Below are 16,561 nucleotides of genomic sequence, written 5' to 3'. Positions count from 1 at the left end.
CGGTTATGCAGAAGGTGACAGGTTCACGTCCAGAGAACCACCCCAAGCTACTGGCGATCTATAGGATTGAGAGGAATGATCGGCCGCTCTTGGCCCCCAGCTTTCAGGACTCTAAACCTAAAGGAGCCTAGCATGGGGCCACCACCGTCGATCACTGGCACTTTCGGACGGCGTTGTTCGAGGTCGAGGTCCAAGTCATTGTCGTGCATTGAACAAGTTCACCAAATTCCATTTCGGGTAATTTGATGGAATCCTTGACGCAAAAATTCCCACGAGTCATGCCTGAACACCGATGAGGTATCTGGACTTGTTCAAGCTGTATACCTTCGTTTACTAGACGAGTTTCCTAAACAGGAGACGGTGTCGGTTTCTGAGCCGGAGGTGGCTGGCACTTGGGGTTTGTCTCGAAACACCTGTATGACAACCACCTCCGATGTCTAGATGACAGGCTGACACGAGATGGCACCACTCCAGTAGACGTATAGCTCGGTCCGATCACAGTCTCGCCAAGCTGGTTGGCTACGAAGCCGCGCCAATGGCAAAGAGAGCTCATTGAGTACGAAGAACCATGATCGGAGGATCAAGTGGTACGAGCTTCGTAACTTCGAAGCGTCGTAGATTGTTTGTTTTGAAACCCGAAGGATATGGTGCAAGATCCAGTACACCAGCCTCAGGAGATTTGCGCATGTTACTGTATCCATTCCCCGATCCCATATAGATCATGGTCGATGTTGTCCTTCACTTGAAGCCATGATCCAACATCAAACCAGATGGAGGAAGTGGAGACATTGTCGAAAGTGGAAGGTTTGTCTTCCGCCCATCCCGTGCTCAATTTGGGGCAGTAGCTCTGCTAAACAACGGAGATGGTCATTCGCCAAGCACGCTCCACTTCTCGGCAGATAACAGCCTAAAAAGGTAAAACCACTCTTTGGACCAGGTGAACATCATCAGCTGGATGGAGCATCGAGAGTGCGCTTGGATCCCCCAGACTTGGCCCACCGGATGACAGATGGGCTAGACCAGAAAGGGGAATTGAGGAACTTCAGCAAGTATTATAGTACTACCGTGTCTCTAGTATCTACGTCCTGTATCAGGTCTCCTCCATTGCGATCTCAGCCCACTCGCCCGAGTTACTACAAGCTTGATATTCAAGGTGACATCGCTAGTGTTGCAGAACAGCTCATCAAGGAAGGTCGAAGGGATCATTTCTTCCTGGGAGCAAAATAGGATCCACATCTCCAATGCGGGATTTATCGTCCGGCGATGATATCGTTATGCATATCATCATGCCGCGTATATTTCTGTTGCTTTGTGGTGGCAACTTCGTGCAAGCAAGTCGTCAGTTGACAGCGCACCTTCAAAGAGGCAAGCCTGCGATAGGAAGGTTTCACATGGTATTCAATTTGGACGTACTCATATCAATCACGACTACGATTACTTGCGTGGGCAGCTGTGCAGGTTTTCAATGGCTAGCTCTACATTCCATCTCCACAGATTGGGGCTCAAGGTTGCCTGCTGAATCTTCCATTGTTCCTCGTTAGGTTGGACGAAGCTACTTGAGGCTACTGAATTTCAAGCAATACACTTGATCCATCAATGTTCACCATAAGGAATGATTGCAGTGACAAATCTGGAGGCGGAATCCAACTGCTTTCATCATCATGGCAAATCAAATGAGGTGCCGCATGGGAAGAAGATGCCTGTCACCTTTGATCTGCCAAAAGTTGATTTCGAAGGACTTGACAGACTTGAATATCTTGGTCCTGGTCGTAAATCCTGCCCATGGGCAAGCTCAGCTACTGGTCATTTCAGACCTATAAACTAGGCAGAGCCCTGTCATAACCATGTGTGATGTGATCTACCGGCGGAATGGCGCAGCGAAATCCATGCAATGCGCAACCTGAGACAAGTGAGTAAAAGACATTGCTCAGCCCAATGCCATACAACTGCCGGACGCGGCTCTCCTACGAGTCCATGGGTCAGGAGACTCTCGACAGCTCTCGAGTAGAGTGCTCGACTTCAGACACTCTGCAGTACTATCTATCTGAGCCACGTGTAATTGTTGCTGTCTTTCATGGCAGTTTCCAGGTTTTGCCCAGCGTTCACCAACAAGAATATCAAGGGTACGGACCGACATTCTAAGACCCTGCCCACATGGCCGCGCGAAAGTCCCAGAAAGAGTGATGGCTGCGTTCAATGAAAATAACCTGAAATCGATGGTCAAGAACTGCCAAGGATATGACCAACATAGCAGTATAGACTGGAGTTATGTCGATCGGGAATCTGATCGCTGCTTACTTTCTCCTATTGAGCTTGAGCTTGGCTCACGTAGTTGAAGGTTCTCAATCCCAATCGGCTGTTTCATGTTCGCCAATGCCGTTGCAGGCCCGCTTGCGCTAGTCCAGTTGAGGTAATACTGAAGTGGAGATTTCCAACGCGACCCAGACGCGCTTCCTTTCTGCCTTTACGTATCGCCCGTGTTGCTCACCCTGTCGAGCACCTAAGAAGGACCTTGTTTCTTTCCCCCTCTGCTAGTCAAACTTTCCAGAGATGGCGCTAGAAGACGAATGTATGAGAGAACCAGGTCCAAAAATACGCATTAAGTCCATTGCTTATCCATTCCATCTACTTCCCAGGGACCAGCGACGCCAACGATGCGCTCCACATCACGATGGTGCAGCCGGGCGAGACGAAGCCAAAAACTCTCTCAGCTTTTCACCCCCAGTTCACATATCCCATATTCGGCGACGAGGAGCAGATTTTCGGCTACAAAGGTCTCATAATACGCTTACGGTTTGCCGCCCACGATTTACGCCCTCATATCCATATTTCATACGAGGATCGATTCAAGGCTGTTGGTGAGGTGACTGCTGCGGATGTCCTTGGCATTCTGAAACAGTTTGCCCCAGAGGGTGAGAGCCCCAGCTTTTTGCCCTATACTAAGAGGCATTTTGCGCCGATACAGGACTAACTCGTCAATAGAAGCCTTCATAACACTTCCAGACTACGAGAAGGCCGTGCAAGATGACACCGATGCGAAGGACTTTACACCACCTGGCAAGCTTGTCTATGCCTATGACGCAGATGAACGATCATATGAAATCTGGGCAGGGTCCCTAGCAGATCCTGCAGTGCGACGTATTCTTGATCGCGCGCAAATTCTGGTGTCACTTTTTATCGAGGCTGGCACGCCTTTGGACACGGACGACCCGGAGTGGACTCTTGACCGGTGGATGATATACTTTGTGTATGGGAGTCTGGTACAACCCGCGTCGTGATTTCGACGTCGAAAGCTGACGGCCACAGGTATGAGAAAGTGAAGCCTCCAACACCAACGGCATCGTCATACTCGATTGTTGGATACGCGACGACCTACCGATACTGGCTCTACCGGCGCGATCGCTCCATTACCCCAACCGTGAAAAACGACCCCTTTCCACCCCCGGAGATCAAGCTTTCTGAACTTCCAGCACGACTCCGTATTGCGCAATTCCTCATCCTTCCTCCACATCACCGCGCCGGTCACGGTACTCACCTTTACACAACTATTCACGCATCATGCCTTGCGGATCCGACAATCATAGAATTGACAGTCGAGGACCCCAACGAAAGCTTCGACGCTCTTCGCGATACCGCCGATTTTTGTCTTCTGCAACCAGAGTTCGACAAGCGCGAAATTAACATCAACCCGGACCCACTTGGTGCTTACTCCCACAAGAAGCGTCTTCAAGATGTTCCTACCGCGGACCTCATTCCGAAGCAAACCTTGGATGAGATTCGGACAGCTTTCAAGATTCAGGAAACGCAATTCGACCATGTTGTGGAGATGTACCTCCTCAGCCAGATCCCCGAGAGCCACCGCTTGGCTGGAGGGGCTAACCTGGCCCGTTTGTTGATCAAGAAGGCTCGCGCGGACGACCCGAATGACCGGAGATACTATTGGTGGCGAACGCTTGTAAAACAGCGTCTCTTCCGGAAACACAAGGAATTGCTGCAAGAACTGGAGATGACAGACCGAGTAGAGAAACTCGATGATACGGTGCGCAATGTGGAGGAAGGATACGAGATCACATTGTCTGCTCTCCAAGAACGGCTATCAGGAGCTGCAGAGGGAGAGCAGGGGGCGTACCTTCCAGTTCCCGCCGCAAGCGCAAGCTTGCCATTGAAGATGAGGATGATGAGGAGGATGAGGATCCGAGCGAGGCCGAGTCAGCCAAGCGGTCCAAACCCAATTAATCCAAAACTGCAGCCTGCTTCTTTCGCATGCTGAGGGGTTCTAGATATATGTTCTGTTACTGCATAAGGCTAAGAACAGTATAAGTTCCAAAAGAGGCACAAGAGCCACATGTTTGCCACACACGTTAAATTGTGCGCATGCTTTTCCTGTAGCCAGCTAGATTGAACCTCGTGAATCCTCGTGACTGCCCGCTGCCCGCTGTGCCCAGTAGCGGTAGCATCCTGTGGACGCCGGAGGATATCTCGGAAGATCGATGTTCCGCAACCATCCCGCATCGAAGATGCGGCGGAGCTCAACCACCGCTTGTGGAAGCTTGACGATCTCCAATACACGATACTTTACGCTCCGGCGATTTGTATAAGAGCCATTAGCCTGTCGATTCTCACAGGCAATTGATACAGCCAGATCTTCCCCGCTTGCCCTTTTGTTCCAGCCTTGATCCCACGTCCACGCCTCGTGCACGTCAACATCATTGACAATGGTATTGCTCTACCCTCCAATGCGCCCATCAAGCTTCATGCGCTGACATAGTATCGAATAGCTTCCTTTGGGTCTTCTCACGGCCGCGCAAGGTCACCCAATGCTGGTAGAGCTCAAGAATGGCGAAACACTCAACGGCCACCTGGTCACCTGCGACAACTGGATGAACTTGATCCTCCGCGAAGTGGTACAGACTAGTCCTGAAGGCGACAAGTTCTTCAGACTACCTGAAGTCTATGTTCGCGGCAACAACGTATGTCACAGTCATCGCATGCGCGAGCCCGCCTGGAGCAAAATGAACTGTTTATTTTAAGGTCATCCGCTGACAAAGTCGATAGATCAAATACCTCCGCGTCCCCGATGAGATCATTGAAATCGTCAAGGAGCAGCAACAAAACCAACCACAAAATCGCCGCGGTGGCCGAGACAATGATCGTGGGAGAGGTCGCGGCCGAGGTGGCCGGGGTCAAGGTCGGGGCCGAGGTGGGCGTGGTGGTGGTGGTGATCGTGGCGATCGTGGCGATCGTGGCGGTCCTTGAAATGGGCTCTGAGAAGCGTGATTGTGCATCGCCTCCTCGAAGCAATGTGAATGAGATACCCTACAGCATAGATTGGCATGAAAATTGCCTTGCGAGAAAGCCCCGAGGGATTAGGTTGGATGAGCATTGCCCTGGCGTACCTGGCTTTGTATGTGTTCTACGACCTCGACTGAATTAAATAGTCCACGACAAACAAATTGAAAGTTTATGAATGCACATGTATTATGCTCGCATTCGATTCCCCTGCCACCACTTCACTATGTACCCTGGCCGGCGCAATTGCACCAAATACTGCTTAACCTACTACTGTAGCGTCAAGACTGGATATTCGAGGCGGCTCTGCGGGACAGTTAATCACATGACTTGAGCGGAATCGCGGCCGCCTGTCAGTCGCCGTAACTTGGGACTAACTTTGAGTTGTGAACAGCTCCGAAATGTCACGTCGGATGCTCGTTCTCGATGGGCTTTGGTACACATTATGCCCCTCATTCACTCCGTCCGCATTGCAACGACCCAACTCTCTATGGACCCGCCGACAGCCTTCATCATTGACCCCCCGTCGCACTAAGGCGCCGCCGCGGCAGCGCTGTCAAAGCACCTACGCATATCAACCCGACAATGAGCCCCGGAAACAAATCAAGGCTGCATCAAAAGCCTTGGAAGATATAGCAAAACCTGTCTCCGCATCCATCTCGCTATCAGATGAGGTCCTAGAGAATACACAAGCAAATCTCGCACCCAGGGACCGGTTCGACAAGATCGACCAGGAGTCAATACCTTCACGGCGGAAAAAGGAAGTCAACAAATGGCCAGGGATACCAGAATATATTGCTGGGAAGAGCAATGACAGTCTTGAGGCGCTCTTACAAACCGAAATGGGTAAGAGGCCCAACATTACTTCTGCCACTCATATCCTGAGGTTGTTGATAAGGGACCGTGGAATTCAACCATCCGCGCGTCATTACAAAGCTCTTATCGTGGCCAACTCAGACGGGATACATGGTTCACCGAATTTTGTCAGAAATCTCCTGGAGGAAATGGAGAGATACGGCGTTGCAGCGGATTCGGGGACGCTCCATGCTGCCTTACAGGTGAGTACAGCTAATTCTAAAGTAACGGATGTGCCCGAACCGATCTGACTCTGCCTTCTTCTCTGCGCAGGCCCTCGCGGTACACCCAGACTTTTCCCTCCGCCAGGAAGTCCTTCAGAAGTTGCGTGACCGGTGGCTCACCTTGAGCCCGAGTGGGTGGCATTTCGTTGTCGCCGGTCTTCTTCGAGAGCACAAATTCGAAATGGCGCTTGAGCAGATTTCGTTGATGCTCCAAAAAGATATTCATGTTGAAAGCTGGCTCCACAGCTCAATTATCTATAACCTTTGTGATATGGAAGAACTGGATGAGGTTCTCCGTTTGATGGAGGTTCGTGTGCACCAAGGCCACGACATGACATCAGCATTGTGGATGCACGTGCTTCGGACAGCAGTCGAAGCGCAACATTACCAGCTGGCGCGCTTTGTGTGGCGGCGTCAGGTCGAGCTTGGTTATCTTCGTCTTCCTAGTGCTGCATGTAGCGATGTTCTTCAACTTGCAGCGGAGAACAGTGACCTCGAAGTTGCCCAGTCAATTTTTCGCTATTGTGCTCAGCGAGCGCTAACACCTACTGTCGAGGATTTTGGACAGCTCGTACTGGCCTATGTTGGCGCAGACAATGTGTACGCTGCCTTTGAGACTCTCTGTACCATCAGGGAAGCTGGTCTTGAGGTGGATCAGTCGACCACCCTTCCCATTTTATCTTACATGATTCAAAACAAGACCGATCGTCGCGAGGCTTGGCAAATGCTCAAAAAGCTACACAATGATAAGCATGAAGTTCCCCTTGCAGGTATCCGGGTGATCGCCGAGCTGTGTGAGCATGATGCGCACCATGACCCGACGGTGGTCGACGATGCTGTTGGTTTCTATAATGAGATTCACACTCTCTATTCGCGAGGTGCCGACCTGGAGGTTTACAACATTCTGATTCGAATGTGTCGAATTGCTGGCAAACGGGAAGCTGGTATCTTCCTCGTCAAGGAGATGGCCAAACTGAATGTCATTCCCGACTCCGGTACCTTTGAAAGCATTATTCTGATGTGCCTGGACGCGGGAAACTACAAGTCTGCGTTGATGTACCTGCTGGATCTTTCTAAGCGAGAAGGAGCTGAGCTCAGCCCTGGGGCGAAGCAAGAGATTCGGAAGCTCTGTGCCGAGTCTGTCAACGAGTACGCATTGCGACTACAGTATCACCCATTACTTCAAGGTGCTGAAACATCAGTCTCGGACGCGGGCCCTGAAACAGGCTCGCCCTCTGACCCTACGCGGCCCTTGCGCCATAAGCTGGGTCGCGAGGAAAGAATCGCGTACAACAAGGAACGGCGACAAAGAAAGCGACGTCGACTTGCCTTGGAGAGAATCGCTGCCGAAGGTCAGGCGAGTGCGGAAAATTCACGCTGCGTCGCGGGTGAAGACGACGATGAATCCAGCGAGGCGAGACATCCGTCTTCTCAAGATTGAGGACATCTCACCGAGATCGAGGTCTTGCACCGCTTCCTGCTCGCATGCGGTGACAAAGAAGACAGGGGAGATACTGGACTGACGGCCGCCCATCATTTATGGTCAAGAAGCACCCCCACGGCCCCTTCTCAATTCGATGAGACGAAAGGGAAGAAGCTGTGGGACACATTCCATGCCGAAACAAACTATGAAACGGCGGATGGAACCTTTGTCTCAATTCTGGACTTTCTGAGCCGAAGCCTCTTCAGTCGAGACATGTATCATTCATTGGGAAAACCTCATCCTGTATTTCTATGTACCATATCCCGAGCATTGAATTGACATGATTGACATGATATTGCATTTCTAATTATTGCACGGGCCAAACAGTATGATATATGCTGAAGTAGAGTATGCTTGATCCCCGTCACTACTGCGCGCGTACGAGTGTCCCACGATTAGCTTCGCTCAAGAACTGCTTTGCGTGATGATCGAAGGACATAGTCGTTCCTGTGACATACTTTCAGTGTCAATTATTCCGTGCAATAGAAGGGTTGCAATTCGACCCCGGTGTACAGAGTAAATCGTCCCTGTGCAGCACGGAAACAAGAAGAACTCAGCACTGGCACGATCCTAACGTGGAAATTTCCATCGAAAAGACTGACTTTGACACTTTCAAGGATCTGCAAACCTGGCTGATTGGATCAACGGCTGGAGATTTCATTTTCCTGGGAAATACTAGCACCTTGGAGGTCGTCTACTAAGCTCGAATCCTATTTCGCTATCTTGTTTACCTTCATGTTCTTTACTCGTCCACCATTGTCTCTTTCATAGCGTGTCTTCCTTGTCCGCTTGTGTCTGCCACTTGATTTTGTCATTCAACCCTTCTTGTAGATACCCAGGAGCGGGCAGCGTAGGCCCTAGTCGCTGGGTATATGAAGAGGTCTTCCTTGGCGTTCGGCGAATTGGAGCACAAGCTCATGCGATGGTGTCAGCCGCAAACCATGGCGCTCACCGTGCGCATTCCTTTTCACATCTCGGCGGAGGCACGACCGCGCCGTTGCCGTCTATCTGGGCAACTGCAGCTTCCGCCTCCAGTTGCGGATGAAAGTCCCTTCAAGACCCACCTGGCTTTCCTAAAATTAGGACACTCGACGATCGTGAAACACGCGGGGCAGAAGAGATCGACCGGTTGAACAGGAGTTGAGTGGGTCCGTTTGACCGGTCGAGTATGGAGTATGGACCATGGGAGTGTATCAAGTTGTCAAGAATAATCAACAAGGTCGGTTTCTGGTCGAGCTCATGCCCGATTGTGCTCGGCGACTTTGTCTTCCCATGCTAGGCTTCTAGTGTTGGGCTACGAGATGCAGTCGAGGCACAACCCATATATCCGTATCTTCCACTTGCAGGTTGTGATCTGAAGGGAACGTCGAGTTGGTGGCGGACTGGGAAGAATAATCCTGATCACAGAGGCAGGTACACGACGACTACACGGAGCATGAGTGCACTTACACTCCCATGGATGGAGTCTATGGACTCCATCCATTGATCTCAGGTACCTTATGGCACCTGAGATTATGATAAAGACCCTGTCACATGATGGAACATGTGGTCCAAGTCCCTGCTACTGGTCATTTTGGGTGTTGCACCTGCGTCCAACACACAGTCCCGACTCCCTAGTACCTGATGACATGTTGTTGACAGGCGGGCGAACAAGGGCAATGCATCGACGGGGATGCCCAGTCTTCCCGGTGGAGGCGTCAGGGCAATGTAAAGGATGCCGTTCGAGACGATCCCTGAATTTCTGGTGCATACCGCAGAGCCAAGGGGCGATCTGACGACGATCTGACGAGACAGCGACCCGTTCCAGCCTCTCACAACCGAGACAGGGCGACCCCCTCGTCCACTGCAGCAACTGGTCCACCGCATGCGACCTGACGATCGGGCCAGTTGGTCCAGTTTGGGCACTGCGCCACTGCCATGCCCCCTCGACGGCCGGAATGGTCATCGTGTTTGGGATCTGTTCCGTTTCTTATTTGTGTGGTGAGCCGGTTTCTGTGACTTGGGGTGAGAAGATCATCACCGCCAACCGCTGACTCCCCAACGTCTACCAGTTAATATTGATGCCTCTGGGCTTCGGTTGATTTTCCATCTCCCACTACTTAATCCCGATCAATTCTCCCATTCATATCCGGTTCAGTTCAATTATCGTCTATCTCATCACCCGATACAGACTCCTCTGCCATATCTCCGGTCGTCTATCGACATTGAGGAACTCGTACGACCTCTCGCCTGTGGCAATTGCCTCGTCCGCCCATCCGCAAATTCATCATCACTACCACCGCCATGCAAATCTCCCTCTTTTCCGTCTTTCTCTCCGCCATCGGCTTGACCAGTGCCCTCCATAACGGTCTGGCCGCGACGTGGAACGCCACCAACTTTCAACTGGAGTGCTCGCCCGGCGGCTGTGCCTATCGCTTCAATATCTCTGCACCCCCGACAGATAATGCGCCGGGCTTTGACACATTCTGCGAGGGTCTTACCCCCAATGCCACGGTCTGTAACGACACTACGATCACCGCGTCAGTGAGCCCCTTGACAAATCCGCTCTGGAATGTCAAGGTACAGCACGAGTGGCACGAAGAGGAAACGGACTTTGACGCGGAGGCAACCTACTGGCAGGCAGGCTCCACCAATGTCACGGACACCAATTCGACCTTCCTCATCAAACCGAATGTCTTCTACGGAGTCGCCTAAGACGAGGCTGAACTCGCCAAGCCGACGTGATCACAAGCGTTCATCCGGCTCTGGATGCGCGCCCTACGGTGTGTCTGATAATGTTTGAAGTTTAATCTGCATGTATCTGGGCAAGGACATCGACTTGTCCCAACCGTTGCATATGAGGTGTCGCACCATATTTCCGTGCAAAGAGTTCTTATCCATGAATGTTTGCGATTCTGGTACCTGACGTGCCTTCGAGAAGATTGGCGTGAGTGCGCGTTGGAAGTGCCTGCGGCCCGGTTTCGGACAGCCCCTTGCTGCGAACCTCAGGAGTCTGACCAACAAGTGGTGGGAATCTTGCAACTGGAACTCGTCTTTTTGTGTGCAAAGAACTGTCAATTGGAAATCCCAGACGCGCCCACTCAGGTTTTAGTCAGAATACAAACTCTGTACATAGCAATCTCGCTTATTATACTCGTATAGCCATATGCATTCTCCGTGGTCAATTTGACACTTGCATAGTTCCAACTTCCGAGCGTTTTCGCGCTAATCGATAATTAAGCCTTCGGCCGCAACCGTCCAACAACAATGACATCATACGCTGCGCCCCCAGAATGGACGCCCAACGACCAACGACCAACGACCAACGACCAACATTGGATACCTTCCCCCAGTCGTTGTTGGTTGTATCGAACCTCTGGGACCAGGTACCACGGTCGCGGTCGTTGCAGATTATCGACTCTTGTGAATCACTAAAAAGACGCGACGAAAATACGCCGCTTCTGAGCTGTTCGAGGGCACAATTTCAGCGACTCGTGAACGTGACTGCATATTCGAGCTCTCCGAACAATCGGTGAGCTCGATTCGCTCGACTCACGTGCAACGTCAACATGGTATCATAACCCACATTCACAGCTGAACAACCTCCATTCTTCATAAATGACACCAATGCTCATAATTGCGGTGTTCTCTAGGCCTCCATTCTTCGCCAGATCGTTGCTGGCCCACGACTCAAGCATCCCGAAGCAGGACTAGATCTTTGCTATGTCACCGACGACAGTAATGTCTTACCCCTCTCCTGCGCCCACTAGCTTCACGGTCACTATTTTTCCCATTTGAACTGGCAGATAAACAAAAAAACGCGCTTCTTGTATGCATTGATCCACGTTATCTCTGACTCTGGATTTCTCGCAGTCATCGCAACGTCTGGTCCTTCCGGTACATACCCGCAACGCGCATACCGAAACCCGCTCGATGAGCTTGTCAAGTTTCTAGACTATAAACATGGTGCGAATTGGTGTATCTGGGAATTTCGAGCGGAAGGCACTGGGTATCCCGACTCGGAGGTTTACAATCGCATCCATCACTTCCCATGGCCAGACCACCATCCCCCACCATTTGCGCTTATTCCCAAAATCACGGCCAGTATACGGGAATGGTTGCGCCCGGAAGAGACTCAGCAGAAGGAACATGGGCCGATGGCGGATGCGAAACAAGAGTTCTCTGACAAAAGGGTTGCCGTGGTACACTGCAAAGCAGGGAAAGGTCGCAGCGGGACTATCGCCACATCTTACCTGATCAGTCAAGAGGGATGGGCCAAAGACGAGGCGTTGCAGCGTTTTACGCAGCGGCGCATGCGAGTCGGCTTCGGGAACGGAGTGAGCATTCCTAGTCAACTTCGGTACGTCGGGTACGTCGACCGCTGGACGAATCAGTTAGGGAAACGCTACGTCGACAGGCCAGTGGAGATCCTTGAGATCCATACTTGGGGACTGCGCGATGGTGTCAAGGTCATCGTGCAAGGATATGAAGAGGAAGGGCGGAAGATCAAAAGCTTCCATCTTTTCCACCGCCACGAACGCACTGTAGTCGAGGCAGGCGATGACGAAAGGCCCATCGAGACGGTGACGCTTCCAACATCAGGGCAAGCGGCCACGGACACCCAACCGTCTACGACTTCCCTTCCTGCTCAAGTCGGAGTACCCAGTTCAGCATCCGAACTCTCAACCCATACGACTGCTACATCGAATCTCTCGGCTATCATCTTCCGTCCACAGACGCGCATCATTATTCCCAATTCTGACGTGAACATTGACTTTGAACGTCGCAGCAAAGCGTCATATACCGGTTTTGCTATGGTCACTTCTGTTGCGCACGTCTGGTTCAATGCCTTCTTCGAGGGGGGCGACGAATTCGACTCGGGCGTGTTCGAAATGGAATGGGATGCGATGGACGGCATTAAAGGAAGCGCGAGAAAAGGAATTCGCTCCTTTCAGCGAATGAAGGTTGTATGGAAATATCCTAGTGATCATCCTGCGCAGGCCGAATCTCATCCTTCTGCAACCGAGCAACCGCTTAGCAATTCAAAGCCTCGTGACCCAGCAATGGATTCGCATGCTCCTTGGTTGCGCGGAAAAGGGGACGGTTCCTCAGCAAATAATGCACAAGGCTCCTCGCCGTCACAGACACAAGGTCAAGAAAAGGTAACTCCCTCGGAAGAAAATACTTCGAATCCCACAGATCGCATGTTGCTTGCTGTTAATGAGGGCTCGCTCCATGAGCTCCAGCGACAGCTGGGCCTACGAAAGCAAACCGATGAAAGCAAGGACGTCAGCCTAGCAGGCACTGATGACGAGACTCGAGCAATGTTGGAGGAGGAAGCTTTGCACAAGAAAAGGAATGTCGTCAGTGACCGTGATCACCCAGAAAGCGCTGCGAGGCACGAGGAAGATGAAGGTATACAGCCTTACCTTGGCCATGAAGGCGAGGAAGGCGGAGCTAAGACACTGAATTCTCGGGCGTAAGAGCACCACAGGGTTATTGGACGATTGAGCGTTGAGCATTGTACATATTTTCAATTCGTTGTGAAAGTTTTCAATTATCTTTACTCCACACACATACGGTATATAGTTCTTACGTGGTGCATTATTGAGCCACCAAATTTACTCTGCCCATGGACATGCATTTCTCAAGCAAGGCTACACTCGAGGCTGTTCTCATTTTGTATTGCCTGCTGCTTTGGTAGTTTCGACCTATGATAAAGTATGCCCGACGGAGGGCCTCGTGAAATTCAATCTTATGGAATGCCCGACCTGCATAGTATGCTCACGAATAAGCCGGGGGGTTCCTATTACTTTCAGGTAGTAGCACACGACACATGCACGCACAGAGTATCATTTTATCATCCTTCAATTACGGTTCATGGCCTGCCTTGAAATGAGCCTTCTAGTCGCCCGTTTGACAGGCCGGGCCCAGTTGTATCTGCTTGAATATCTATTACTGAGCTATTATACATTGTAAAAAAGTAGAAATCGGGACTGATAACCTCCAGCTCATCAGTACAGAATCGCAAGCACAAACCAGAAAGAAATCTAGCATATCACTTCCATGCAAGACCCCCCCTGCTCCCAAATGCCTTGTTCTCGAGCTCTGTGCCTCTGTCTATCTCAAAGTCACAAGAAGCCCTCCATGCGCTTGCGCGAGTCGCGAGCCTCGCGATCAAGTCGGTCCTTCTTTTTGCGTTCATATACAGCACGAACTACGCGACGAATCTGATCTTTGCCCTCGGCGAAGTTCGCTTTCGCAAGGCCAACAACGGAATCGACCTGGTCGGGTGTGTAGATGAAGTTCCAGGTAGAAAGGAAATCGTCGACATCCGGATTGATTGAATTCGGTTTTGGTTTTTCCACGTCGGTTGAGTAAGACGAGCTCTCGTTTTCAGCTTGTCGGAGCGACTCAGCTGCAGCGAGAGGTCGAGTGTTCTTCTGGGCGGGAGCAAGTTCGGGGGCGGAAGGATTGGGAAGGAACGGGAGATAAATGACGGCAACGCCAGCGTCGGGTCTCATTAGGTGGAATTCCGATTCGGTGGGATTCTCAGAGTGGCCGTCTTGAAAGAGACGCTTTGATGGAGGAGGCTCGTCCTCGGCAACAAGTTCCTGTTGGGTGCCCACCCAGACATTACAGTACCCGAGGTCGGTGTTTGGATTTGCGCCCGCGCTTTTGGCTTTTTTGTTTTGGTCCGATACGACGCTGTTGTCTTGCGCTTCGGCGACTTTCTGTTCGGCTTGCTCTGGGGTAATGTTTTCGGGCTCGCGTAGGATTTCCTCAGTCTTCTCGAGAGGTTCGGTCTCTGGAGGCCAGCCAGCGCCGATTGGCCATCCTTTGATTCCGCGTTGGCGCGCGTAGCCGTCCACGGCAGACAGCCAGTTTTCTTGCTTGATGTCGGCTGAAGCATCAAACGCGACGATGATATCCACGTCTCGACCGGGTCGGATCAGTGGATAAATGGGCAGATTGTTGCTCATGCCGGAGTCCATAAGACGTAAATGTTTGTCTTCAAAAATAGAATCTGGGCAGGAAGAAGGCAATTGATCCTTCATGCCCATCACAAAGTTGGGAATGGCGGCTGGATCAATTGGGTGTACTCGAATGAGATCTTCGTTCTTCCCTTGAATGAGGGAATCGATGCCACCGAAACCAGCAAGACCTTTTACCAAAGGTCGGATCTCCTTATAGTAATGGGATAGCGTTGCACAGAACGCGCTTCCCCATATCCCCATGAGTCCTGGAACACGGAGTTCGGGAATGTGGGAGTCTCGTTCATCAGTTACATTGAAGCCCTTGTCAAAATGACGGCCCAATGCCCATGTCGGAATTCCAGCATTTAGCTCTTCGCAGAAGAATTCGTATGGAGTGAACTCGAACCACTGGAACCATGACTCCTGTTTGGCTTCCTCGATCACGTCCTCCGAGGTCTTGTGTAGGTCCTCCGCGGATTTCTTTGCCGCAACGGGAATTTCATGACGCACAGCAGTGTAAATCGGCATCGGATGGGAACCGTCCAGCAGATTGGCCCGCTGGTTGGAAATTTTGAGGTCTCTGTTACAGACGCCCAACTCCCCTCTGGGAACAAGCAAACGTGCAGCCAACAGCATGCCATAAATGTCAACCAAGCCAAAATCCGCGTTGGGATCTGCCTTGAGCTTCTCCACTAAACCACTGAGGAGAAACTTGTTCGTTGGTGCGGTGGTGAGCAAGTCAAGAGCAGCGGGCGGGAAAGCGATATGCACTCCTAGCCTGTTCTTTAGATGATCCACGAGTCGATGAAAGTTCCCTTGCGCAAACGACGAATGGTACAGGGTCTGCAGCCAACAGCTACCACTTACACCAGCAGTGTATGTGATACAGTCCCATAATCCAGCTTCTTGTGCCGCGAGGTAGGATCCAGTTCCCGCAACGAGAGCTCGTAGACCACCGCCCGAGCCGCACATTGCCATGACTGGAATATCATCTGGATGAATTTCGTCTTCGGCAATGTCTAAATAAGATGCCAGTGCCTTTCGCACGCGTTGCTGACGTTTTTCCCTAAATTCAAGCTCTTCGTCACAAAGTCCCGCACTGACGCGGACGCGAGCGTCTCGTAAAATCTCCGGGTTGATCTCCGGGTCGTGGGCCTCCCTCCAAATCTCATCTGCAAGGGAACCAGGAGCCATTGACAGTTCTCGCTGTAGTTTCTGAGCCGTAGCTGGAAGATATTTTGCCCAGTCAGGTAGAATCAGCTCGGTGATGTTTCCTCCAAGCTCTCCCAGGGCTCCAACGCCCACGGTTTGCTTGACATTGTCAAGCTTTTGCGCAACTTTCAGCCAGACAGAATCGGGATTGTTGCTCTCCGACGTTCCCGTACCATCAAAAAGGCTGTTTCCTGACTTTGGTTCGTTCTTAGCCCAAGGAGATGAGGAGAAAGCGGAACCATTTGGTACTAGTCGATTGCGGTCTTTCGTAGAGTAGACCGCGAGTGCAGCGGGTGGCAGAAGCCAACCAAGCCGCGCAATCCTTGAGACACCCATCATGGACGTGCGCGGAGGAGGCGAAGATACTGCGCGGAACATGCAATGTAGAGAACAGTGAGGTGTGGCTTCCCAATGGCCAGTCACCCTCTGATGTGCTTACTACAATGTCCCACTTGCTTGGGACTCGCGATCGATGACGACATATCGTGTGAGTCTCATGTGATTCGGGAGCGATGCGCCGGGCTTGAGGTCGGTCCGAGTAG

General features: G+C 51.5%; 5 protein-coding genes across 5 annotated transcripts; 4 read left to right on the top strand and 1 right to left on the bottom strand.

The window, feature by feature from the left end:
- Positions 1-2,550: 2,550 nt before the first annotated feature.
- Positions 2,551-4,236, top strand: hat1 (histone acetyltransferase catalytic subunit HAT1; the record flags this gene model as incomplete). Its single annotated transcript, XM_056935505.1, has 5 exons — positions 2,551-2,569; positions 2,637-2,912; positions 2,983-3,247; positions 3,307-4,074; positions 4,137-4,236. The coding sequence occupies 5 exons, from the start codon at positions 2,551-2,553 to the stop codon at positions 4,234-4,236; spliced, it is 1,428 nt and encodes a 475-aa protein (XP_056789377.1).
- Positions 4,237-5,690: 1,454 nt separating this feature from the next.
- On the top strand, positions 5,691-7,809 carry N7539_005902 (pentatricopeptide repeat protein; the record flags this gene model as incomplete). Its single annotated transcript, XM_056935504.1, has 2 exons — positions 5,691-6,347; positions 6,418-7,809. The coding sequence occupies 2 exons, from the start codon at positions 5,691-5,693 to the stop codon at positions 7,807-7,809; spliced, it is 2,049 nt and encodes a 682-aa protein (XP_056789376.1).
- Positions 7,810-10,134: 2,325 nt separating this feature from the next.
- On the top strand, positions 10,135-10,545 carry N7539_005901 (uncharacterized protein; the record flags this gene model as incomplete). The annotated part of the gene is made up of 1 exon (XM_056935503.1): positions 10,135-10,545. The coding sequence occupies one exon, from the start codon at positions 10,135-10,137 to the stop codon at positions 10,543-10,545; it is 411 nt and encodes a 136-aa protein (XP_056789375.1).
- Positions 10,546-11,399: 854 nt separating this feature from the next.
- N7539_005900 (putative phosphatidylinositol-3,4,5-trisphosphate 3-phosphatase) lies at positions 11,400-13,313 on the top strand (the record flags this gene model as incomplete). The annotated part of the gene is made up of 3 exons (XM_056935502.1): positions 11,400-11,402; positions 11,484-11,568; positions 11,704-13,313. The coding sequence occupies 3 exons, from the start codon at positions 11,400-11,402 to the stop codon at positions 13,311-13,313; spliced, it is 1,698 nt and encodes a 565-aa protein (XP_056789374.1).
- Positions 13,314-13,961: 648 nt separating this feature from the next.
- Positions 13,962-16,355, bottom strand: N7539_005899 (putative phospholipase A2 (PlaA); the record flags this gene model as incomplete). Its single annotated transcript, XM_056935501.1, has 1 exon — positions 13,962-16,355. One exon carries the CDS (start codon positions 16,353-16,355, stop codon positions 13,962-13,964), a length of 2,394 nt encoding a protein of 797 aa, XP_056789373.1.
- Positions 16,356-16,561: the final 206 nt, after the last annotated feature.

Source organism: Penicillium diatomitis (genome assembly GCF_028827545.1).
Source record: "Penicillium diatomitis strain IBT 30728 chromosome Unknown utg000006l_segment0_segment0, whole genome shotgun sequence".
In the NCBI taxonomy this organism is placed as follows: Eukaryota; Fungi; Ascomycota; class Eurotiomycetes; order Eurotiales; family Aspergillaceae; genus Penicillium; species Penicillium diatomitis.
This window is presented reverse-complemented; position numbering and strand designations above follow the sequence as displayed.